Source organism: Quercus lobata, chromosome 5, assembly GCF_001633185.2.
Source record: "Quercus lobata isolate SW786 chromosome 5, ValleyOak3.0 Primary Assembly, whole genome shotgun sequence".
Lineage (NCBI taxonomy): Eukaryota > Viridiplantae > Streptophyta > Magnoliopsida > Fagales > Fagaceae > Quercus > Quercus lobata.
The window spans coordinates 18,168,410-18,195,706 of NC_044908.1; the positions used below are offsets into that span (position 1 = coordinate 18,168,410).

At 31.6% G+C, this 27,297-nt stretch overlaps 1 protein-coding gene across 2 annotated transcripts; it reads left to right on the plus strand.

The window, feature by feature from the left end:
* Positions 1 to 661: 661 nt before the first annotated feature.
* Positions 662 to 26,193, plus strand: LOC115989347 (putative leucine-rich repeat receptor-like protein kinase At2g19210). 2 transcript variants are annotated; one of them, XM_031113017.1, is made up of 14 exons: positions 662 to 821; positions 5,180 to 5,729; positions 7,372 to 7,850; positions 16,613 to 16,748; positions 17,790 to 17,861; positions 18,558 to 18,629; positions 20,158 to 20,238; positions 20,469 to 20,515; positions 23,516 to 23,653; positions 23,749 to 23,960; positions 24,910 to 25,120; positions 25,234 to 25,471; positions 25,578 to 25,728; positions 25,817 to 26,193. In XM_031113017.1, the coding sequence occupies exons 1-14, from the start codon at positions 713 to 715 to the stop codon at positions 26,129 to 26,131; spliced, it is 2,811 nt and encodes a 936-aa protein (XP_030968877.1). In that variant the 5' UTR covers positions 662 to 712; the 3' UTR covers positions 26,132 to 26,193. The 2 variants fall into 2 exon arrangements, with proteins under 2 accessions (XP_030968877.1, XP_030968878.1); XM_031113018.1 differs by having other exon boundaries at positions 25,802 to 25,905.
* Positions 26,194 to 27,297: the final 1,104 nt, after the last annotated feature.

A 27,297-nucleotide genomic window follows, 5' to 3' on the forward strand; every position in this document is an offset into this window, starting at 1 on the left:
CCATCAACCAAACAGACTTTATATGTTTTATAAGTATTAAAATTTAACTGTAAAGTTTTAGTAATAGAACTTTTGTACAATAGTGTTTTAAGGGAAAATATTTTTTTGGATTTTGAGTGTGTCATTTTATAATGAATTGTGCGTAAAAAATTATATTAACTTTATAAGGTTTGGGCAATAATATAGATTTTTTTTTGCCATAAAAAAGTTATATATATTTTTCTTTTCTTTTTTGATATTAAAGATATAAATTTCATTAAAAGGTAAAAATAAGGAAAGAGCCTTCTACGGAAGAGACTAAACACTACAAACCCAGGGTCCCTAGGATACAGCTAGACATCATAGATTTTTTTTTTTTCCTCTAAAGTCTTGAACATTATTTAAAAGAGCTTTAAAGATTCCTTTCCTTCCCTTTCCCAAACACCTTTTTCTTTTCTTTAAAAAATGTAACACTAGAGAATTCTCAAAGCTGCTTTATGGCCTAAAAGTCGTTTACCGCTAGGCACTTTTTTCCGAAATTATCGCTTCCCAAACACCTTTTTCTTTTCTTTAAAAAATGTAACACTAGAGAATTCTCAAAGCTGCTTTAATGGCCTAAAAGTCATAATCGCTAGGCACTTTTTCGAAATTATTGCTAGGCACTTATAAGTTATAACTATGGTACTAATCTTCTATATGAGTGAGTAGGCACAATTTGCCGCGAAAGACCAGCATGGATGGTGCACTAGAATCGATTTTTGTTCTGAGAGCATGGCTCGTCGTTTTTGTGGTGATTGGTATTCTAGGCAACTGGAAACTAGCTAAAGGAGACAATAATCCTGGTATGTTTCAACTCGGTCAGCCAATTTTGTTTTCTCTTTCTTTTCTTTCCTTTTCTTTTATTTTTCTCTCTTCCCCACTCACCTTTCTTAATGACTAGTTTTTGTACTTTGCTTGGTTGGAATAATTTGTTGCCTCAGCAAATGTAGAGGCAGAAATTTTCAGAATCACAATACAATAGAATTTTGTTGTTTTATTTTATTTTTATAGATATGATATGATTTCAACATTTGACATCTGCTTGACTGCTCCATGCATATATCAAATCAAGACACAAATTTATTTTAATGTAGGTATGATTGAACTAAGGTCTCTAGTTCGACCAAAAAAAAAAAAAAAAATTTACAAGTTGGGCTAATTAGAACCCGCATAAGTGCTAACTTAAAATCATATATTTACCTACATATATACCAATAGTTATGATTATGACTCTATTTTTCTTTTCCATATAAAACAAACAAAATAAAATCTATTTTTCTTTAATTACACATATACGTACCCCTTACAATATTCATTTCTAATTTGAAAATATCTATCACTATGTTTGGCCTCCATAACTGTCAAACGAAATTAATTTATGACAATAATATTTAAGTATATTATTGAGATTTATATAATTTCCAGTTCACAACTAATAATTTAATACCTTATACGGAATATGGCCCTTTTTCTTTCTTTCATCAAATTTTATTTTTATTTTTTTCTGAAAATAAATCTATTCATTATGATAATTTAAAAAGTTCACTAATCAGTTTACAAAAATGTTTTAAATTTTTTTTTGGGGGGGGGGGGGGGGGGGTGGGGCACCAAAAAAAACTGAACATCCCCATATCAAAAAAAAAAAAAAAAAAAAATTCTATATACATTAAGAAACAGAAATTATTTTATAAATAAGAATAAAACACTGAGAAATTTTAGAGACAATACAAATATGTAAGGAAAATTAATTTTATTTGTATAAAAATTAAGTCTTTAAAATTCTTAATATTGTATGTTGATTTTTGTAAGGACTCAATTTGTTACGGCCCCAAAATAGTATTGGGTTCGCACGTTTAGGGCCCAAACAATATAATTTGTAGAGCGTGGGTTTGAAAGGCTAGGCCTTGGTCACCGGACGATGGTTAGTCGAGGTGTTCATACGGAAATAAACTATGCTTGCTTTAAGAAGTTTTTCTCCTCGGTTAGGCCTGGGAGGCTCTGGTTTTTAGCCTTTTTTCCTAGCCTCCCCTTTTTGATTGCTTGCTTCTCCTTTTATATTAGCCTGTGTCCCTTATCCTATGTCCACGTGTAGGTTCGACTTTCCAGGACTGATATTTGTCCCATCAGCCCATGCCCAAAGTGGTTGGGGGTGGTTGTAAAAGCTGAAGAGTATGGTTTTGTCAGGTGCAGAGTATTCAATGGCAGTAATGGCAGCTTTCCCTTCGTCCTTTGTCGCCATACTGTCCAGGGGTCCTTTGTCTATCAACGCAGATATTTTAGATTTTTCCCAAAACTGTTTCTATACCGTCCTTGCCCTTTCTTTCAGGAGGACCTCGGGGATGCCGTGGACAGAGTCATCCTCGGCTATGTCTTAAGGTTACTTGGACTTTTATTATATATCCTCAGCTATATCCCACCTCAGCTCGGGCCTTAGGTCTTAATACAAAATGGGCCGGGGTCATAAATTCTCTGACCCCACAATTTTCATTGATTATTTTTTTATAATATATATATATATATATATATAATGAAATCCAATTGAAAATTATAATTTATAAAATTCTGAAAAATGAAATTGAATCAAGAAAATTGATGCGGAGTTAGTTTACATAAAGGATCAAAATTTTCGCTATGCTTTTAATCAAACAGATACATATAGTTATATATGTGTATCTATAATTAAATGCATATATGTTATATATAATTATATATTTATATTACAGAATGACTCCCAAACAAAAATTTATAGGTGAACTCCTGGTTGCCATGCATTTTGTTTTTGAAGTTTCTTTAATTTTTGGTCAAAACAAGTGGAACATAAACTAAAATAAAAATAAGAATGCAAAAATAATTTTAATGTATGTTTCAATAAAATGGGTGACCCAAAAAATTCCACAAAATCTAAATAATGTTTGAATGTTTTGAAACATATTTACTTCGTCACACTCTTTATTATTATTATTATTCTTGTTTAGATTTCTTAGATGACTTCAAAGACCAAGTATTGCCTTATTATTATTATTATTATTATTATTATTATTAAGTTGATAAAAAACCAAGTGTTGCCTATCGTAATAATTTATATAACAACCAAAGGTGCATGTCAGGTGCGGGTAACGCAAATAACCAAGCAATACTAAGGCTACATTCGTTTCAATATACAACATTTCCGATGGATGAAAACCATTTTAAGAAAAATATTTTGTTTTACAGTGTTTGGTTGCTTTGCTGAAAATATATGCTTCAAAATTTTTTCAGTCATTTCGTTTTTATGTAAAATAAAAGATAATAAATTCCTATTTTTACATTGAAGTTATTCAAAAAAATGACAATTTTTGTACATGAATATAAAATTAATTCACCATACAAACATTTAATATAGTATATTCTCTCAAAATCTAACAAAATGAACAAAATCCACATTACCAACAAACCTATACTACCAAAATGTTGTAAATTTCACAAATACAACATAATGAACACAAAAATTTAACCAACACTAGATCAAATCAATTTTGAAAGAAAAAAAACATTATAAGCAAAATCATCTGAAAGAATTACATATCTACAAATGGGGAAATAGATTTTCTAAAAATCAAACGACGACGACGACAACAACAGTAGTAGTAATAATAATAATAATAATAATAATAATAATAATAATAAACTTGAATATAAAAAGCTATAAAAAAAATCAGTTACTTAAAACCTATTGCACAAATGAAGAAAAAAAAAAAAAGGAAAAAAGAAACTAGATTTCAGTTAAACTACCACTTAATTTCTATATATTTTTTAAATTATTTTTTATTTTTTAACTAACAAGTTATCTAAAAGGAAGACAAGTTGTTTCCAAAAAACTCGAAAAGTATTTGTTTACTAGCCCCCGGGGCCTCAAGTTAAACTGAATTCTACTAGGTTTTACCACATTGACTGGTATATCTAACTCTATATCTCTCTCTCTTTTTCTTTTTCTTTGCATAAAATTTCTAGAATTTATAGGCATAAATTAAGGCAACAAAAGATTATTTGGACAAAGAAACTAATATATGCTTCCAGTCGGACATTTATAGAGAGAGTAATTCTGTAGCATATTAGCTAGATATGCAAGGCATGTTTCTTATGATGTAGTCTAGATTGAGGACTCTCCTCTTTCGGCCTTGGAATCTTTGTATTTTGAATTTATAAGGAACTTTTAATCCTTACTACTACTACCAAAATCCTTATTATACGGCAGATAAGTAATTTGAGAAGCTTTTCACAAGGAATAAGGAATTGTTAAACCATACAATGCAGGGCACTCACTTTTTCTTTCTTTTTAAATTTTTAATTTTTTATTGGAGGGTCATGGGAGTTTTTTTTTTTTTTTTTTTTTTTTGAGAGAGTTTCAACCTATAATGTTCACTCCTGATTATCACTCTTTATCATTAGACCAATATATTAATTAGTTTTTGGTGTAGGTGTGGATTAAACCTCAGATCTCTTGTTCAACTATCAGAGACTTTATCAATTGAGCTAATTGAAACCCACAAAGTCATAGGAACTTGAACAGCCAAATAATAACATTCACAAATTCATGTGTGGTTTTAATAGAAGAAATGCCATTAGCTATAGTCCGTAGTTTGAAATAGAATTTCATTTAAACTTAAACAAAATTCCTAATACTTGGGAAAAGTGCATTGGTTTAGAAATTATATCATCAGGGCTTTTGGATAACTTTTTATATTTCTCATTAAAGTGATATAATTTTTTTTAAATAATTCATTAACAAATTTCTTAAGGGTACTCGTTAACTGAATCAATAGTTTTAAAATTTTGATTTTTTTTTTTTTTTGGGTGACCATTGACAATATATATAATCCTACCTCGAGACCACTCAAACTTGGGTCCATGAACCCTTCAAGCCTTTAAGACTTGAGGAAGTACCAACTGGCCTAACATGGGTAGTGGTGATAAAATTTTAAATTAAGAAAAAGGAAAGCAAATTTTCAAAAAATTCGGAAGTGACCAAAGGGTGGGTGCTTTATCTGGCCTACTTTATATTTTTATTATTATTGTTATTATTTTGAATTTCAAACTCAAATTCTTCTTGACTTTTCCATATTGATCAGTGATTCAGTATACTAAATTAATATATTTCTCCTTTTTGGCATAAAATATATAGGATTCATAAGCATTGATTGCGGGGCAGCTAGCGATTATGTGGATGAAAACACTGATATATTTTACAAGTCAGATACAAGTTTTATAGATACTGGGACAAATTACGATATATCCCCTGAGTACTACTATTCAAATGCTGTTTATGCACGGCAGGCGTACACTCTTAGAAGCTTTCCGCAAGGAACAAAGAATTGTTACACCTTGAAGCCTAAACAAGGCAAAAACAGCAATTACCTCATCAGGGCTTTCTTTCGATATGGAAATTACGACAAGAAGAATCAAATTCCGAAATTCGATGTATATGTTGGGGTAAATTATTGGTTGTCAGTGGTATTAAATAATGCATCTTCCCTAATATACCCAGATTTCATCCATGTTCCCTCTTCTGACACCATATTGGTCTGTTTGATAAACACGGGGTCTGGAGTACCGTTCATTTCCGCCTTGGAATTACGTCCATTAAATAAGTCCTTATATCCGATTGACTTTGGAGCACAATATAGTTCATGGCGGTATGACTTGGGTACCATAAGCCAAAGAGATTTTGTCAGGTAAATCAGCTACAGATTTTATTTATTTTTAGCTATAATTTTGTTTCATGAGCATTAGTAACTGATTATCTAAAAAAAAGCACCCAAAAACCTACTCGTATCAGTTTAACTATTTTCCTCCAACGATGATGGGTTTTAGGCTTTAGCTACCGTTGCTCCCTTTATTTAGGGGGAAAAAAAATTAGCAGATGCCTTAAGGTATTGATGTAGGATATATTTTTAGAAAATTTTTGTGAGAAAAAAAAAAAGTAACAAACTTTTTTTACCATTTAGAAAAAAAATATTTTTCATGAAAGTAGTAATAAAACTTTCTTAAAATAGTCTATTAATAAACACCTTTAAGTGCATCCATTAATTGAACCCTTTCTAAGAAGTACTATTTATTCCCTAAATATTTGTTTATTATTTGTGTATTTTGGTAACTATGAAGTGAGTGTTTTGAAAAGTGAAAAACATAATAAAACATTAAGTGTAAATTACATATTTAGTCTTATCTTTTACATCATATTTTAATTTGGTTCTCAATGTTTCAATTGTGTCAATTTGGTCAATAATCTTTTAGTTCTATGTCAATTTAGCCTTTGTTATAATTTCTTGGATGGAAATTGCTGATGTAGCAAACAACCAAAATAAAAAATTAATTTATTGTCATATCAATGGAAACTAATTTGTTATTTTGGCTATTTGCCACGTAAGCAATTTCTATCCAAGAAATAACTACAAAAACTAAATTGATACTGTATTGAAAAGTTAGAGATCAAATTGACACAATTGAAAGGTTAATGACCAAATTAAAATATGGTGTAAATAATAGAAACTGAATATATAGTTTACTAAAAATTAATAAATAGATAATATTTAAATAAAATAATATTTGAAATAAGCAATCTGATTAATGTGTGTGAAAAGAAAAAAAAAATCATTAGTTAAAATAGGAAAAATAGGTTCTTATGCTAAAATATGAAAATTTTTAATTAACTTTGATACCAATGATCTGCAGGTCCAATTTGAATAAACTATAGCTTTTTATTTTGAATAATGCTAGAGATACAAACTATTTTACAAAAAAATTTACAAATTGCTGATGTGGTGAATGGTTATTGGTAAATGAAAAAGTGATGTTAGTGGTAGATTTAGATGAAAACCAGTAAAATGTTGGTCAAATCAATAGTTTGTAAAAATGTTGTAAAATAGTTTGTGTCTGTAGCATTATTCTTTTATTTTTTCAGTTTTTTTTTTCTAGAATAATGCTATAGACACAAACTATTTGCTTACTAGTTCTAATATGGGTCCATCACATTTTTATTTTAAAAAACTATTTGGAAAATATGAATGCCACATTAGGAGTTTGTAAAACTTTTGCAAAATAATTTGTGTCTGTAGCATTACTATTTTTTCTAAGAAAAAAGTTATCAGATGCCCAAAAGGCATTGATTTACAAAATATATTTACATACTTTTTATAAGAATAGAAAAAACTAAATTAAATATTTTGACAGCTTCTTAAATTTCTCTTGAAAGTGGTGTCAAACTAAAATGATATATTAACAATTTCTCTAAGGACATCTGTTAATAAGATTCTATTTCTAATTATATATTACAGTCAGGGAAATTATAATGTGATGAGATTTTTCCGTTTTAAGGTACAAGGACGATGTTTATGATCGCCTCTGGTATAGTAATGATACACTCATTTATAACTCGGTGTCAATCGATACCTCCTCAGTTATTGAAATGCACAACAATGATGGTTATAAACTACCAGCACAGGTGTTAAGAACCGCAGTCCAAGCCAGTGGAGCTTACAATGCCTTGAGTTTTTCCAAATCTGGAAACTCTTATAGTAGATGGTATGTTTGCTTTCACTTCGCTGAAATTGCTGAACTTACACAAGGCAAGAAAAGAGAATTCATTATTTCTGTGAATGAGGGGAACTATACCTCTAAACCGATTACTCTTGAATACTTAACGCCTTTGTCCGTATGTCCAAATCGAACATTCGAATCGCCGTTAAGTTTTTCTATTGATGCAACAATGGAGTCCGACTTTCCCCCCATCCTCAATGCGTTTGAGCATTACGCGGTAGTTCCTCTCCCGTATAAACCAACTGACCACGGAGACGGTATGTTCTTTTATCTATTTATTGTTTTTTTTTTCCTCAACCAAATACTGCTGTTATATAATATTGTTTTGAGCTAAACAGAACAACAATTGAAGCATTGAGGGCTACACAACATGAGCGGACAAATGATTTAGTGTTTTTTGTTTAACCTTCTACTAATAGCAATAAGACTGTAGTAAGTGAGTTTTCTTTATAAAAAAAATACTTTTACAGTCAATTTGGTCATTTTTAACAACTCATTAATGAAAAATATCTACATAACATATAGCGAACATAGTTAACACACTTAAGCTCCTATGGCTAATAGAATAATAATTATTAAAAAAAATGTCACGCTGGTATTTAAATTGAAAAAATTAAAAAACAATTTTAAAGATTTTTTATTTTTATTTTTTTTTTCTGGTAGAAACACTCGCAACTTTTCTTGCATTTTCTTACACTTTCTTAGTAGTCAAACACAAAAACATAAAAATCAAATGTACAAAAAATCAAACCTCATACTTTACTAAATCAAAAACCCTTGAAACCTCTAAACACCAAACCAATGGATCTACAATTAACACTGAAACCTCATTTCTCAAACCCTAACAACCAAAAGGAAACCCAATCCCTAAACCCATATAGAACCCAAAAAAAGAATTTAAAAATAAAAAGAAGGCGGCCACCAACTGTGGTGGCATCAACCATTGCCATCTATGGCCTCTTTTCTCATGGTGTTTACCCTTTGTGGAACCCAAGAGATGAGAGGCAAAGGATCCAAGAGAGCAGAGTGAAGAACCACTGCAATGGTGACTCGTATGGTGGCCAAGTGGTTGTGGACAATCATTTAGAATTGGGTCCAAATCTAGGTTTCTCTTAGTTGATGGATCCAAATTTGGGTTCATTTTAATTGTTGGGTCCAACTCTACGATGAGCCACTAGAGCTGAAAGTCTTGATATCAAGCTACGTTGCGAATGTGAAGGCATATGCTGATGTTGATAAGGCTGTTGACAAAGCTACTGGTTAGGTTTGTTCCACACTCTGCGGAGGTGGTTATAGTTATATATTGGGGCTGAATCACTGTAATGAAGAATAACAGAATTTCTTTCCATCAAATTCTTTCTCCAATTCTTCTATGTTTTTATTTTCTTCTTTCTTCCTTGCATTACTTTACTTTTCATGGTATCAGAGCCACCATTAATGGCTTCTGCACCGAGGTCTAGTTCTTTAACAACTCATTCCACCACTACTACCACAAGTCCTTTGGTGAATCCATTGTTACTACTCTTATCAAATATGTCAAGTATGATGACGGTGAAGCTGGATTTCACCAATTATATTGTGTGGAAACATCAAATTGTTGTGATTCTTGAAGATTATGCCATGATTGGTTTTCTTGAAGATTCATGTGTAGCTCCAGATCCTTTCTTGAAAGATAGTTCTAGAAATTTCACTAGAGAGCCAAACCTAGAGTATCTCAATTGGAAAAGCAGAGAGCAGGCTCTTTCACCTTCATCAATTCCACTCTATCTCCATCAGTTCTAGGTATCACTGTGGGTTAAAAATCTGTGAAGGGAGTCTGGAATGTGCTTGAAAAGAGGTTTGCTTCTGTATCTCACACTCATGTTTTGAGTTTGAGAAATGAATTACTGAGTATTAAGAAAGGTCCTGAACGCTTGGATAATTTCTTTCAAAGAATTAAAGAAGCTAGGGATAGATTGAGTTCTATTGTTGTTTTCAATGATGAAGAAGAGTTTATACATTTAGTTTTAGAAGCTTTACCAAGTGAATATAGTGCATTATGTTCTACAATAGGGATTCGTAATGATGTGGTTACTATAGAAGGGTTGACTGCTTTGTTGAATGCTGAAGAGAGGGCTATTAAGAAGAAATCTAAAACTAGGGATATAGCTAGGGATACAGCTATGACTATGATCCTTTAGAGTGGATTTAATCAAAATAATAATAGAGGTGGTAGGCAATCAGAGGGGTCGTGGCAGAGAATTCAATAATTTTGGCCCTAATTTTGGATTTAATAACAGTCAGTCCTTTGGAAATGCAACTGTTACCTCTCAATTTCCTGGTTTTCAACCATAGTCTCAGCACAAGGGTGGTTCCGGTTCTCCTTCATTTTAGTCTCAAGGTCAATCTCGTACTTCAAGACCTACTTGTCAAATTTGTGGCAAGAATGGTCATATTGTCTTGGACTGCTATCATCGCATGAATTTTGCCTATCAAGGTAGACATGCTCCGGCCAAGCTAGCATTTGTGGCAGCTAGCTCTATGGCAGCAATTGCTAATTCTGCTTCAATAAATACATCAAATTAGCTTACTGATACAGGTTGTTTTGATCATGTTACCCCTGATCTCTCTCAGCTTTCATTGAAATCTCAAGCTATTGCTAGTCATGAAACTGTTACTGTTGGTAATGGGCAAGAGTTGCCTGTGACTCATGTTGGTAATGGTAAGCTTCAAACACCTTCTCATTGTTTTCGTTTGGATAATATCCTTAGGGTCCTTGATTTAGCTTCAAATCTATTATTTGTCCACAAACTTTGTTTACAAAACAGTGCATTTTGCTATTTTGATGCAAATCAGTTCTTAATTGTGGATTTGGTTACGGGAAAGGTTCTTTATCAAGGCCTGAGTAAGGATGGTGTGTATCCCATTCCATTTCCTTCACAACTCTCTGCTGATTCTGCTATTGCTTCATCTCTTGCTTTTAAGTCTTCTGTTAATGCTCTTGTTTCCAATGAAGCAATGTTGTGGCATCAAAGACTTAGTCATCCTTGCTCAAAGCTTCTTCACTCTGCGTTATCTTCTTTCCACAGCACATTATGTCTAGTACTTCTCCTTACAACTTGTTCACAGTGATGTTTGGGGCCCTACTCCTGTTACTTCTGCCCTTGGTTATAAATACTATGTCATTTTTGTTGATGACTTCACTAGATTCGCCTCGTTGTTTCTTCTTAAACATAAATCTGAAGTGTTTACTGTTTTCTTACATTTTAAAGCTCTTGTTGAGAATCAATTTGAGTCTAAAATCAAAATACTTAGGACTGATGATAGGGGCGAGTATATTAGTAATTAGTTTAAGTCCTTTTGTTTGGATCATGGCATTCAACATCAGTTGTCATGACCTTATACACCTCAGCAAAATGGTGTTGCTAAAAGAAAACATAAGCACATTGTTGAGAGTGGTCTTTCCATGCTTTATCAATCAAATCTTCCTTCTTCTTATTGGTGTTATGCTTTTAGTACTGCCATTTATTTGATCAAAAGGCTTCCCTCTTCTATTTTAGTTTTGAAGTCTCCTTGGGAATTGTTATTTCACTCTATTCCTTCTTTGAATTCTTTGAAGACTTTTGTTTGTGCTTGCTTTCCTCTTCTTAAGCCCTATACTAATCACAAGCTTCAGCCTAAGTCCACTCAATGCATTTTCTTAGGATATCCTCCTTTATCCAAAGGGTATATCTGTTTTGATCCTCATAGTCATAAGTTTTATATCACTCCCCATGTTATTTTCAATGAATCTGAATTCCCTACGCTTCCTACACTCTTATCTGAATCTTCCAGCAACTCTTCATTTGACAATCCTCCTTTGGACCTTTGGATCTCTACTCTTTTACCCAATTCTTCCACTTCTTCTTATTTGCTGTCTCTACAGCTTTTCCTTCTGTCATTTCACCTTTTCCTATGCCTAGTGAGTCTTCTAGTGTCCCTGCCACTTCAGTTGATGTTACCGTACCTTCCTCTAGTCTTGTTCCTTCCTCGGGCCAAGTTAAATCCCCATCTCTTGCTGCCACTAAGTTCACAATTAAGTCACTAACGAAAATTGTTCCATCTACTTCTTCTTCCTTCTAAATACTCATCCCATGCTTACCAGATCCAAACATGGCATATTCAAGCCCAAAGCCTATGCCATTGTGAGAAATTATGTTCAAGAAGAGCCTCCTACATTTCCTTCTAGGTTTCCACATTGGGTTACGGCTATGGATTCTAAATATAATTCTCTTTTAAAGCAGAATACTTGGTCTTTAGTCCCTCTTCCTTTTGGTAAGTATGTGGTTCATTGTAAATGGGTGTACAAGATTAAAAGGGGCAGTGATAGGTCCATTGCTAGGTATAAAGCAAGGCTTGTTACTAAGGGATTTTTGCAGCAATATGGATTGGACTATGAGGAGATCTTTAGTCTTGTTGTCAAGCCTACCACCGTTAGGATTATCTTGGCATTAGCTATTCAAAATCATTAGTCTTTAAAGCAGTTGGATGTGTCCAATGCTTTTCTTCATGGAGTGCTTCAAGAGGAGGTTTTTATGTCTCAACCCCGAGGTTATGTGGATCTTGCTCATCCTGATCATTTTTGTAAATTGCATAAGGCCATTTATGGTCTCAAACAGGCACGTAGGGCCTGGTTTGATAGCTTTACATCTTAGCTCTTTCACATTGGCTTCCAAGCTTCTTCTATAGATTGTAACTTGTTTATTCTGCATCAAGGTTCATTTGTGGTTTATCTCCTTCTTTATGTGGATGACATCATTATTACTAGTAATAGTCTTCAATTCATTGATCATCTTGTTTCAAGACTTGCTGCTATTTTTGACTTAAAAGATCTTGGCCCCCTTGCTTACTTCCTTGGACTTCAGATTGAGTATACTTCTCAAGGCTTATTTGTGCATCAGTCCAAGTATGCTTTGGATTTGCCCACCAAATTCAATATGTTGGACTGTAAGCCTTGCCTTACTCCATGCTTTCCTATAGTTCATGTCAACTCTTAGAATGGCTCTTTGCTTCCTGATCCTACTGTTTTTAGGAGCATGGTTGGTGCTTTGCAAGATTTGACTTTTACCAGGCCTGATTTGGCTTACTCTATCTAGCAAGTTTGTCAATTTACGAGCCATCCTACTCACCATCACTTAGTGGCAGCCAAGAGAATTCTTAGATATCTCAAGGGTACATTGCATCATGGTATTCATTTTCAGGCAAGTTCTTTGGTCCTTTCAGCTTATTGTGATGCTAACTGGGCTGGTGATCCTCTTGATAGAAAGTCTATTACTGGTATGGTGTTGTTCTTAAGTAACTCTCCGATTACTTGGTCTACTAAGAAGCAACTTACTGTAGCTAGATCTTCTACTGAAGCAGAGTATAAGGCCTTAGCTACCATTACTGCTAAGTTGAGTTGGATTAGGATGATTCTTAAAGACTTGAGTGTTTTCTTGTCTTTGCCTCCCATGCTTTGGTGTGATAACGTATCTGAATTGGCTTTGGCTTTCAATCCTATTTTTCATGCTAGGACCAAGCATATTGAAGTTGATTATCATTATATTAGAGATAAGGTTCTTGGTAAGGAATTGAAGGTTAATTTCGTCTCCTCTCTTGATCAGCTAGCTGATATTTTTACCAAAACTCTCTCTTCTCCATAATTTCTTGATCTTCCTCACAAACTGATGGGAGTTCCTCCCCTCAGTTTAAGGGGGGATGTGAAGGCATATGCTGATGCTAATAAGGCTGTTGATAAAGCTGTTGGTAAACGACCTATAGTAGAGATAAAATAGGTAAAACAACAGGTAGCTTAGATTAGGTGAGAAGGGTGGAGTCAGTTACTATTTATGTACATGTGTCAAGGTCTGGTATGATTGAATTAGGGTTGGTTAGGTCTATTCCACACTCTACGGAGGTGGTTATAGTTATATATTGGGACTTGTATTAGAATCACTGTAATGAAGAATAACAAAATTTCTTTCCATCAAATTCTTTCTCCAATTCTTCTCTTTTTTTCTTTTCTTCTTTCTTCCTTGCATTACTTTGCTTTTCAGCGAACATCCTAGCTGCTAGAACCTCTGTCATGGATGTGCATGCTACCAAACCGATTGATTGAACCTTTTTTAGAAGGAAGTTGCTTCTCTCTACAATATTCTCACTGCGAGGAACCCAAGGCCCAAGCTCCTCTAGCTTCACTTGGATGCATTTAAAAATTAACGATAATTAGATGCATATTAGATCTATGCATAAGATGTGTATATGTCACAGTAACAATAATTAGATGCATAACATTTCTTGAAGTTACAAAAGGCATAACTTGAACCCAACCATCTACATAATATATATAAACAAAAATGATTCACATACCATTGCCTAAGATAAGCATGGTAAAACAACCTATCTTTAAAAAAAAAAAACATTTTAGACAAAATCTAAAAGGAAACAAAACAAATAAATAAATAATTTGTAAACAGAGAGAGAACATGTGTAAATGTTATGTTTCCGAAGTTGAGTGAAGCAGTCAGAACCAGTTGACGTACAAATCGCATCTCAAGTGGTAAAGGTTAGAAGCCCTTTCTCCAAATTAAGAGCAACTAATTAACCTATAGACCAAATAAACCTACGGTTATACCATATAAGAAACTAAGAATACCTTATATGTAAGGGTGTGCATGAATTTCCAAAAAGAACATAGATCTATGTCATCCAAAGAATCAAGGAGGCCTAGGCTTTAGGCACCCAGGCACCTTGATGTCGCGGAAGCTTGAAGAAAGCACATACGATGTTTTCTTTGACAAAGTAGAACCTAACTTGTTAGTTTCTAGTAGTAAACTATAAATCCATGAGGGGTCCCTTGAATTTACAAGGTGATAGATCTAAAATCCACCAAAGAAAAAAAATAGACTACGTCTGAATTTTTATTAAATTTTAATTTGAATTGACTTTATAGGCTACAATGCATTTAAATAGTAAAAAAATAACCTAGGGTGGCTAGAAAACCTAAGGCGGCTAGGAAAACCAAGGGTGACTAGGAAAGCCCCTAGAAAATCCTAATTTGCACTAATCACGAGATTAGGTGGAAAAATACCGAATTTTACCAAAAATGGCAAAATTGAATTAAATGAAAATTATAAACTATGGACCTTAAGGGTCATCCTAAAATAAGCGCGATCTTATTCGCAAAAGTTATTAAAGAAACAAATATTACTAAAAATAGCAAAATCACTTATGCCTTCCTAAGAAGGCTATTGTTGTATGTTTTACATAAGTCCCCCCTCCCCCACTTGGAAAGAACTCAACCTTGAGTTTTCACTGTTTGGCTCATCGGGACGATAGTACTCATATTGGTCAAGGAAGAAGAAATATTCATGTCTGATGGGAGGCTAATCACATAAGCATTGTTGTTGATCTTTTTAGTAATCTGAAATGCCCCATACTTGTTGTCCTTTAGTTTGTTGTAGGTACCAATTAGAAACCTCTTCTTTCAAAGGTAGACCAACACTAAATTTTCGAAATTAAAGATCTTCTCATGCCTCTTCTTATCTACAGCTTCCTTGTTCTTGGCACTAGAAAATTTAAATTTCTGCCTCAACTCCTCTTCTGCATAGCTTGAATATGGTCAACCATATTTTCTGCAGCTTGACTCAATCCGGGAAGCTCAGGTAAAGGTACCAAGTCCAAAGTGTGTTTTAGGGGCATTCAGTAGATGATGGTTGAAAATTTACTAGTACTTCTGCTAACTGTATTATTATAGGCTGTAAGTTCTGTGTTTTGTACCCCCCATTAGATGACATATTGGCATGTCAGTTCCTTATCACGAAGGTGAGGTGTGCGGCACTTAATCTCCTTAAAAATGGTTTTAGACTCAAAGCTAGTGTGAGCTTGAGAATACACGAAGCCTCTTTAAAAAGGCGAAGGAGTTGCCACTTGGTTATAGGTCCAGGAACCAAAACATGATTCCATGAAGGTGAATTTAAAAATTAATGATAATTAGATGCATATTAGATCTATGCATAAGTTGAATTACATAAGATGTGTATATGTTGTAGTAACAATAATTAGATGCTTCCCTTGGGCATTTATCTTCTAGTGACATTGTGAAATATTCAAATTTTCCTCAAAAGTATTTATAAGTTTTGTAAGAAGTTGGCTACAAGATCACATTCTGTTCTTCATTCCTCTTCGATGACATTTGGGGTATTAGAAATTAAATGATCTTTGCACATTACATACCTGAGCTCAGAAAAGATGCAGATGCAATCAATATATAGATCATTTTCTGAATATGCTTTAGTCCGATCCTCTCAGATTGCAAGGCCAACCTTGAAATGGACTCCTACCGAAACTAGTTATAGAATAAAATCAAACGAGTAATGTGATGTTATTTTTGCTCATTCAAATCTCGTCACTCCCTCGGATCCGACCCTTTGAGAATCCCAAGCTGCTCTTCAAGCCATCAAGCTAGCAGTTTTTCACAATAATTCCTATGTTCTTTTCAAGGGAAATTCCAAAGGGCTTATTGAAGCTCTGCAGTATGTTCACTCAACCCCTCCCAGATTCCTTGCCCCGTCTCTCTTGGAAATCAAGGCTGCTCTTTGTTCTATTATTTGTCGGGATTTTTTTTTTTTTGGTAGGGACATAAATTTCTTTTCTCAAAATTTGGCTCGCTGGGCTGTTTTCTATAATTGGGATGGACCCATTTCCATCTCCTTTCTTCTTCCAAGAGTTATTTCCCCTAAAGATTGAAATGGGTTGCAACCATTCTCTTGTTTCTATCTATATATCTATCTTTATTCACAAAAAAAAAAAAAAAAAAAAAAAAAAAAAAAAAAAAACCTCCTTGCCACTCGATAATCATATAGTTGTGCTATTTATCTCAGAAGGAAGGATGTTTTGACATTTAATTGTTTTTTTTCCCTTTTGTTGATATCATATTGTATAACAAATAACCACAATCTCTCCTTTCACTCTTTTATTTTGAATGATTATATTCTCAAATAATATTTCTGGTAAACAACAGTTACTGCAATCATGGACATCAAACGAACGTTCAGGATCTCTAGAGACGATTGGCAAGGAGACCCATGTGTTCCACATAATTATTCATGGAATGGTTTAACTTGCAGTTCAGATAATACTCCAAGGATCATTACACTGTGAGTTCACTTCCAAAACATGTTAAACCAGTGAAATTAAGTTCAATTAATATATTTATAGAAGTGAAACTCCTATTGGCCACACATGGCTCAATCCTATTGGCTACCTAATTAAGCATGTGCTCTATATAACCAATTAATCCAAGGGATTATATATGGTGTTACATGTGCCATGAGCTCTAACTAACTCTATCCTAATCCCAACATTTGTAACGAACTAACTAACTCAATCCTGTCTACTCTACCTGGAACTTAACTATCAATTGAAGGGATAAAACTGTTGAAGATGACAAGGCTAAATGCACCGCTTCATAAGTCTGAAGACCAAAGTTGATCAAACGCATTGTTTCATTAACTCTAAAGGCCAAAACACATCGTTTCGTTAAAGCTAGTAATAGATATGTAAATGTTGCTCAAGCGGTGTCGTGTTGTTGATCAAAAGTCTGTTAGTTGTAAGAGAGTTTGTTATATTGTTAGTAACCTGCCATGTAAGTAGTTAAGGTAGTTTTGCTTAAATTTTACATAACTCAAAGTAAAATACGTGTAATCTCTTCAGTTCAGTAATGCAAGAATACAGATATATGTCTTTCTTCATCTTTGATTTCCCTCTAGCTTTTCTCTCGGTTTTTGCTCATATGATCCTCTCTCAAAAACTTAACGGCCGCAACACATACCCAAATGTTTTTATATGTGCATATACATTACAAATTCTAATTCTTAAATTTGAAATTCATATTGGTTAGATATTTAAATGCGATACAACTTTTTGGGTAGGATACACAATTTGCTTGAAGTTGTCTTTGCAGAAATTTTACTGGGAACAAGCTTAAGATAAATTACGCTCCCCTTTTCCTTTTTTTATTTTATTTTATTTTATTTTATTCATATGCAAGCAAAAATGAATTTCTCTGGTGCTTTTTGCAATTTCACTGCACTCGTTTCATTTTGATGGAATATTCACAATCCCTTTTGTGTGTGTGAATTTATAAATTCTCTTTATGTTAACGACACTACCTTTCTTCTTTGATAAATTACAAGCAGGAATTTGAGTTCAAGCAACTTGACAGGGAAGATAGTGACTTCATTCTCCGACCTCACAGCACTGCAGTACTTGTAAGTAATAAGTAAATGTCGGATTTTATTTTAGCATCGAGTTCCGCTGCCAGTGCACGTGTGATTATTAAATTCCACGTCAAGGAAAAGTTAGAAAAACTAGTCTTTGATCAACGAAGTTGGACTGAGATGATGAATACCTTTTTTTTTTCTCGCTCGCTGGCTCGCTCAGTTGGCCGAAATCAATTCACTTCTAACATGTATAAGTGTTCAAGCGATGTCTTTAACTGCCTAAAAAGTGTTAAAATGTTTTATTCAAGTCCAAGAACCAAGCTTGCAAATTAAATTTAGATATAATTTCTTAGGTGTAATATATTAATTTTTTTTATTAAATATAAATATATAGTTCCATTAAATTTAATTGTCCTTAAAAAAAATATTATTTCTCTTTTATTGATCAATGCAACAATATATTTAAATTTTATTTGATTTGTTGAGAAAGATGTATTTAAATTTAATTAAAAAAAATTTAATGTATTACACTAAGAATTCTACCTAAGTTTTATTCTAAGCTTTTTATGCAAGTCGTTTAATTAAATGTGAGATTCTTAAATGTTAACTTTATTGTAAATGAAATAGTTTCTCTTCATGCCGAAGAGCTATCTTTACCCAAAACTATTGTAAATGTTAACTTTATTGTAAATGTGAACTTTAAAATTTTTTTTTATTTTATTTTTTTTTAATTTTAAATTTCAGGGATTTATCGTACAATAGCTTGGCTGGGAACGTACCAGAATTTTTAGCTCAACTACCAAATTTGAAGACCCTGTAAGTTATTGAGCTTTAAATGATGCACGATTTTTTGTCACAAAACATTCAACATTATTCTTCTACCAAAAAATATATGTGTATATATATATATATATATTTATATTAATACGAAAATCACAAATAAATAGCTTTAAGAGCAAGGTTAGAATTATTGTACAAAGTTAAAAAAATCATGTACGGTTGTCATTGAAGATTGATTCATACCTTCTGGTGAACCAATGAACTTAATGCAAATGGATTTCTAGACAATTATTCAATCACTGGATTAAAATATAGCATGCCTCTTGTATTGATGCAATGATGCACTTCAAAATTAGAAGAGACTCAAGAAAAAAAAAAAAAAAAAAGACCTTCTAGGTCGCTTTTCCTTGCCAAAAAATGACAAAGGTAGCGATTTTAGATTCCAACAATGCTACAACATACCAAATGTTATTTTTTTTTTCTTTTCCTGTTGAGATCATATATTGTGATTAGGACAATATCATTTATTTGATTATTAAATAATAATGTTACTTTTGTTATACACAAATTACAATTTATCATATTATTGGTTATTGGAAAAATATAATGAAATTTGTTATACGACTCTGATCAGCTTTTTGGAGGTGATGGAGATGACCACTCGTGTGTAGACAATTAAGAAAGAAAAGGTTTTATTATTTTTATTTTTATTTTTATTTTTGTGTGGTTAAACCTGGTAGTGTCGTCGCGATTTGGGAAGCAGGCTAAGCAAGTAATGAGTTGAAAGCCCGAGGCCCTAAATCATTAGTAATAAACGGCTAAAAAGCCCATATATAAGACCCCAGCCCATTAAAGCAATGCCGGAGAAGAAAGAAAAGAATGGGCTGTAGGAAAATCAGGCTGGATTACTATACTTATAAAAGCTTAGAAAAAGCGTTTCCAACAAAATTTCTCAACAAACTACAAACTCATCATTTATATTTGCATTGAGTGTGAATTATGAAAATCTAATCGTTAGATTGCATGTTCTTATTACATCCATAATGCTTACAAAATTTCAAGAAAATCAAAGATCAATTGCTATGTCATCAGATAAATTTTATAATTTCAAGTTTTTGTAATCTAAAGTTGTATATAAAAAATAAGTTAATTGATCAAATAGTAAATAATATTCGATTTGAACAAAATTTGATATATATGTTAAGAACATAAGGAGCATGAAATTGAACGGTTAAATTTTCAAAATTAACACCCAAAAAAGAAATATATGAGAAGTTTGAATAGTTTTTCTCCAAATTAGTTTGGAGAGAAACTTTGTTCTTAATTTAAAAGGCTGTTTTTAGAACTCGAGTTTGGGCAGTATTGGTGCATATTATTTGGAACTCGAGTTTGACAAACTCAAGTTTCAAAAATAGTCTACTTAACTAATTAACTTCAACCGCATGCTATTCACCAAATTTTTTTCTAAAATGGTACTATTCAGCAAATTTTGTTGGAACCCATCACTTGAGTACTACCTACAAGTAAGAAGTGACATTTTATTTTACACTATATTTGCAAGCAGTAATTTAAGCGGAAACAAGTTTGATGGTTCAGTTCCAGAGGCTCTTATACAGAAGTCTAGGGATGGATCATTGATCTTGAGGTTAGTTTTTCATTCTATTTATTTCATTTTTCTTTACTTTTTAGTTGTTATAATTTCTAGTTCCCCCTTCCCCCCTAGCTATAGCTTTCTAAACATGCAAAACCAATATAGAGGTTTTATGTTCATTTGTATCGTAAATCTTATTTCATTTGTGTGTGTATATATATATTATGTCAATCTCATTTATCTTTCAAATAATGAATTTTCATGGCATGTTTCGAATATGCAAGTCTTGGCGAAATGTTGGATCTAGACAAACCAACCAACTCAAGAGATGGTATGTACCTTTATCAAATTATTCTCTTTCTTTTTTCCTTTTTAAAGTTTTTAAAAGGTTGAGGTTAATAGAAATTTATTCTGATTTGAGCTAAACAAAACAAAAGCTGAACGGAAACATTGAGGGATACATGAGCGAATAAATGATAGGTTTGTCATAAAGACCAATATAAAAAGTATAATTCTATTTTCTTTTTAGTATAAAAGTGAAATCTTTAAACTCTCATTGTATGACAATTTCCTATTGAGTTTTACACAATATTCTTTGTATGAAAGAATAACATCTGATTAAATTCATAATGTTAAGAAATAAAATTCTTAATGTTAAGAAGTTATTAATTGAAAAATTACATATAGAAATAAAAAGTTCAGAAGAAAAATAAAATCAATTATCTTCATATGGTATTGAATTATTCCTTTCTCATAAAACATGAATTTTTTTGTTGACATTTAAACAAAATATATACTATTGTAAATAATATCTTATTGACGTAAAATATGACATGTATGTTAAGAATGTATGAAACATGTAATCAAACTGTGAGATTTTAAGAATATGAATTTCGGTATAAAGTTTTTAGAGAGTGTAAAATTTCTTGGAGTTACGCCATATATAAGTTGAACCAAATCTTATATATATTCAATCCATAAACTCAATTTTTATGAATAATTTTATGCTACAAAAAATAAATATTTAGATATTTAATTGATGAGCTAAACTATTTTAAAAAAAAAAATTATGGTAAAAATTGTAATACAAAAGTTATGGTAGTAGAAACACCCCCCCAAAAAAAAAAAGAAAAAAAAAAAAAAAGAAGAAGAAGAAGAAGAAGGCATTTTTGACAATTTTGGATTTTTCTATTCCTTCGTTGATGTCATATTGTACAACAAATATTCTAATCCCTCCTTTCACTTTTTATCCTGAATTAATGATCATAATCTAATTATAGGGCAAAAACATATAAATAGACAGTTGACTTCTTAATTATAGTTGAATGATTGTAATAAGCGTTTTTTTTTTTTTTTTTTTTTTTTTTTTTTTTGGCTTTAGTGGTTTGTGAATCATCCCAAAATTTGCATATATTTTTAGGCTTATGACCATCAATTATGTAAATGCTTCTTTCTTTGAAATAGTTGAGAATCTAGGTGTTTCGTTCTTTGAAATAGTTGAGAATATCAGATTTACTAGAGCAAAGCATACTATTAAGTATTTAGTTCCACAACCAAATTCCCCTTTTTGTAACACGTTCTTTACAATCATATACATTTAAATCTAACATTCACAATCATTTCAAAGAAAAAATATATCAAAAGTGTTACAAATTTTATTTCATGAAGAATGAAGCATAAGTGAGAGAAATTATTCTTGGGGAATTGTTGTGACACAGGCAATATACTTCCTTAATTCAGCAATTGGTAAGTCTAATTACTTCGTGCTCAACTTATATATATATATAATTTTGTTTTTAGAGTTGCAAATTCTTTTGGTTAAAAAAACATGTTACTTTTATCTAATAATTAGAATTTATAAGTTAGATAATTAAAATTATTGTCTGTTTGGATAAAGCATCTCAGCATTAAATAAATTTGGTTAAATTAGGTTTGATCTTGAGTACAAATTTTAATTATATTAGATAATTTTATTTTTTATTTTTTACAAATTCTCTTATTTGACTTTGTAGATATTAATACTTATCCATTAAAAATTTATTATATATAAATATTGTCAAACTTTCTCCTGCACTGCACTAGTTAGCAAATATTGTTAAACTATAAAATGAAAACTTTTGATTTTTTGTTAACTTTTTATAATGTAGTGGCAAAAGCTTTTGAAGATTTACCACTTTCCACATCATCATTTTGATATATATATTTTTAGTTTGGTTTTTAGAGTTTCAAATAGTATTCAACTATGTTTGTTTAAACTAATTAGAATTCACCATATTTTTGGATAAAGCACCCAACACTAAAAAGATTCTAATTAATTTCTTTTTATCTTTTCTAAGTAAATTATAACTAAACTAGGTAAGCTATTTTTATACAAACTCTCTATTGACTGCTTTATTTCTTATACTTATTAACAAAATATTTATCACGTATAAAAACTTTTATAGAACTTTCTCGTACATTGCATGAGTTAGTAATTAATACAACAATATAATAAAAGTAGCAAACTAGAAGTCTGGTTACGTAAAGTGGTAATATTTTCTCTATAACAAGTGGTTATATCCTCTTTAAGCCAAGTTAATTCCCTTTATTTAAATTATATAATTATTTTGAATTTTTGGAGTGGTTTCTAATTAAACCTTAAATTATAAAACATATTAATTAAAATAATTAAATTTTAAATCAATTAAATCCACGCACTCAATGAGTAACTATTAACTAAAATAAACCAATATTCACAAAAGTTGTGACGAAAACCTATCTAAAGGTATACCCCCAAAAAAAAAAAAAAAAAAAAAATCATTCTAGGTGAAATTATGAGACCTCTATTGTACGATATAGGAATTGTGAAATTATATAATAATATCAATTGTTGTCATCAAAATTTACAATAAAATTAACATTATATAGGTTCATATCCAAATCATATTATATCATATATTACGTGATATAACTTCTACCATACATGGTAGTTGCAACAAGTCAATTCCTTCTTTTTTTTTAATATTATTTTTACACTTTTGATTTTCCATTATGTTATATAGAACACAGTAATTAAGTAAAATAAAATAATCAACACCGTTGCTCAAATCAAACATTATTGTCAAAGTTTAAAATTTTTTAAAAAAATACAACTCGGATTAAAATTTTACAACTAAGAGTTTTTATAAGTTTGAAATTTAATTTGCTATTTAATTTTATATTATTTTAACAATCTACTATATTGTTTGTTTTAAAATTAAATTTTGAGTTGTACATGTCATTCTTTCACTATATAATTGTATGTTAGTATTAGACGTCATATAATATAATTTCTCTATATGACTAATCATAGATGGCGAAACGGACGTGAGGACGAACAGGTGGCGAGCAAATAAGTGGTGGATATGGCTCATTGTGGCAGTAGGGGGAATTATCATCGCCTTTTTGTGCTTATTATGCTATGCAAAAGTGAAAAAATACATAGCGGAAGGTAATTGATATTCTTACCATAGATTTTTCAAATATATTATTGATGATAAAGCAACACAAAATTTTCAAATTATATTTTTCATATTTGTTAATTAGGGGAGAGAAAGAAGAAACAAAAGATACTTCTACAAGAACTGAGAGGTAATGCAACATCGTCCACTCTACGTGACAAAGTGAAGAAACGAAATAATGATAGGCAAGATAGCCATGAATTGCAAATCTTCAGCTTCGAAACCATTTCTGCTGCCACAAGAAATTTTTCAACTAAAAATAAATTAGGAGAAGGTGGTTTTGGACCGGTTTATAAGGTTCTCTCTCTCTCTCTCATATATGTGTGTGCGTGTGATACACCAAATTGTGCTGATTTGATTGGATTGAATTGTTTGAATTTGTATTGTTCGGGTGTGTGATGAGTCGCATATTGGGTCTTTACAAAGTTGATCTTGGGTTTTTGGAGCCTCGATTGCAACTTAACTAACCATTTTGGAGTGTCAAAGTATATGTGGCTAGTGCTTTTCTCAAGTTGTTACACATGATATTAGAAAAACTAAGCAAACTTGATAACATCATGTGGCTTAGTGTCATTGCAATACAATGTGGGCCTTGATAAGGTAATCAAAAATTTAAGTGAGGGAGATTGTTATATCCCGAATTGTGTGGATTTGATTTGATTAGATTTTTTGAGTTGTGTTATGAGGCCATAGGCTGAGTTGCATATCAAGTTTTTGCCAAACAGATGTTCAATTTACAAGTAATTACAAGGAGCCTTAATTACAACTTGACTAGTCTTTTTGAGGTGTAAGTGCGATGTGACTAGCATTTTCTTCTAGCATCACACAATTTGTGTCTATGATTAAATTTGAATATAATTAAACAATTAAATTATTTTTTTGTTTTTTAAATGGGTGGTACGATGGATAGTGGAAATAAAGTTTGGAATCAAGACAACATATTTTAATACTATTATAAATTATCAACCATACATAAAGCTTATGCAGTAATCTAAGAATTTACACCATCTAACTATTATTCAAACTAGATGTACCACCTTGACCCAATGCTCTCTTTATTTATTTTTCTGGTACAAAATTTGAACTTAAGAACTAGCCCAGCTCACTAATACAATATGTCAAATCAAATCAACACTTGAGTTTTGGCCAAGGGCAAGGTAGAATCTTGATAGAAAATTAAATAATAAAAATGGAAACTTATTTAAGATAATGAAAGTGAGATTTCACTATTGAAATATATTTTCAGGGTGAATTATATGATGGGCAGAAAATAGCAATAAAGAGACTCTCAAGAAGTTCTGGACAGGGATTGGTAGAGTTCAAGAATGAAGCTATTCTTATTGCCAAACTCCAACACACAAATCTTGTAAGACTGTTAGGGCTTTGCATTCAGCAAGAAGAAAAAATTCTAATCTATGAGTACATGCCCAACAAAAGCTTAGACTTCTTCCTCTTTGGTAGGGTGTATGTTCATTACAAGGAAAAATTTTCTTATTGGATATTTGTTTTTCTATTATATGCAATCAATTATTACTTATCATTTGCTTACAATTATTTTCTTCTGAGTCAGATTCTACTAAAAAGTCTTTATTAAATTGGAAAAAACGCTTCAACATCATTGAAGGCATTGCTCAAGGACTTCTTTATCTTCACAAATATTCAAGACTAAGAGTAATTCACCGAGACTTAAAAGCAAGCAATATTTTGCTTGATGAGGATATGAATCCAAAAATTTCTGACTTTGGCTTGGCTAGAATATTTGGGTTGAAAGGATTAGAAGAAAACACAAATAGGATTGTTGGAACATAGTAAGTATTCATTGCATTTCAAGTAAGCAAAATTTAATTCTATTTGTGTGTATGCGTATATGTGCTTATTCATACACTAAATTTTATTGGTTAATTATTATTTCAGTGGTTATATGGCTCCAGAGTATGCCATGAATGGTGTTGTTTCAGCAAAAACTGATGTATTTAGCTATGGAGTCCTACTATTGGAAATCGTGAGCAGCAAGAAAAATAATAGTTGCTATCACTCTGAGTATCCACTCAACCTTATAGGATATGTAAGTTTCTCAATTAACTCATCTAAATTTATACACAAGATTTTGAATATAATAATTAACATTATGTGTACAACTGGTCTTGTGTTAGGCATGGCAATTATGGAATGAAGGGAAAGGTTTGGAGCTAATAGACCCAACAATAATAGATGAGTCATTCCCTTCATCTGAAATATTGAAATGCATTCATGTTGGTCTTTTATGCGTACAAGACCTGGCAACAGATAGACCTACCATGCTAGATGTTGCAACTATGCTTTCAAGTGAAACTATTCAACTCCTTCCTCCAAAACAACCTGCATATCTTATCAACATTGTTCAAGAAAATTCATTAGAAGTTTCTGAAATTAAGCCAGAAAATTGTTCCATAAATGATGTTACAATTTCAGAGATGAAAGCAAGATAAATACTAAGCAAGGGTGATTACAAGACCACCTTGACCTGCCCCCCCAAAAAAAAAAAAAAAAATCATTCTTGCAAAAAAGTATTTTATATAAACAATTTGTTGTAAACTAAACTATTTTGTCTACCCTACAAAAAGTTATTGACCATCAAACTTGAGAATCTCAAGAATTTGGGTTCAACAAAAATAGAATAATGTACATCCACAGTACTTTTATAGTAGTTTGACAAAGAATTATAGGTGACTAGTTGTTACTGATTTTAAACTAGGCCAACAATTGACATTACTTTCTTATCTGTTAATAACAACTTGTTAGGTAGGAATGTAGGATCGTTGTAAAAATATTATAGACGTAGCATTTTTCAAAAAATAATTTTGGCCCTCAAACATAATCCTTAACCCTTTAAATAAATAAAAGCCTAAATAATAAAAATAAATTCTTTTTTGAGTAACAATAAAAATAAAAATTATTTAGCCTATTCCTAACCTATGTAAATCCTTAACCTAAGATAGCGGACCGAAGCAAAGAAAGTCAGAAAAATTTTTCCCCCACCTAAGATAAGATATCTCCCCTAAATTTCGAGATCCAGTTCCTCTCTCTTATCACGATCTTAACTGATCTTCTTCTTCGTTGTGTTTTCTTTGCCGCGCATCTCTTCTTTTTGGTTTTCTCTGGCCACTGTTCTACATCTTCTTCGTTTCTCTCTCTCTCAGTCAATATCTTGTTTAGCATTTTGTTTCTTTTATTTTATTTTTATTTTGTTTTGGTTGTCTTTAAACTAATTACACCATTGAATTCAAATGAATTTTTAATACGAAGATAGCTACCCTCACGTGAAACTAAGTAGTGAGTACTAATAAGTCTTCTGTCAAGGCAATAAATTGAAGCAAAACGTGTAGAATATAAAATTGAAAGCAAGAAAATAATGATAATAAATAAAAAAGAGATAAAAACATAATCAAAAGGAACGCTAACCACAGTACGTAGACTAAAGTACTCGTGAAGGCTTAAGTTTTAACAAACAAATTAACATATATAAAAAAATAAAAAATAAAAAAACCTAAACTAAAAAAAAAAAAAAAGCTTTTAAAAAATCAATTAAAATTGGAACACGAGATACAAAGAACCTAAACTAAAAATAATTAGAAGTTATTCTCAAGAAATTTGT

What these genes read in the sequence shown, in the direction of transcription:
- LOC115989347 (XM_031113017.1), top strand. Translation starts at nt 713, where the DNA reads ATGGATGGTGCACTAGAATCGATTTTTGTTCTGAGAGCATGGCTCGTC. An exon ending in TAAAGGAGACAATAATCCTG is followed by an intron (nt 822 to 5,179) that starts GTATGTTTCAAC and finishes TAAAATATATAG; the next exon opens with GATTCATAAGCATTGATTGC. An exon ending in ACCAACTGACCACGGAGACG is followed by an intron (nt 7,851 to 16,612) that starts GTATGTTCTTTT and finishes GGTAAACAACAG; the next exon opens with TTACTGCAATCATGGACATC.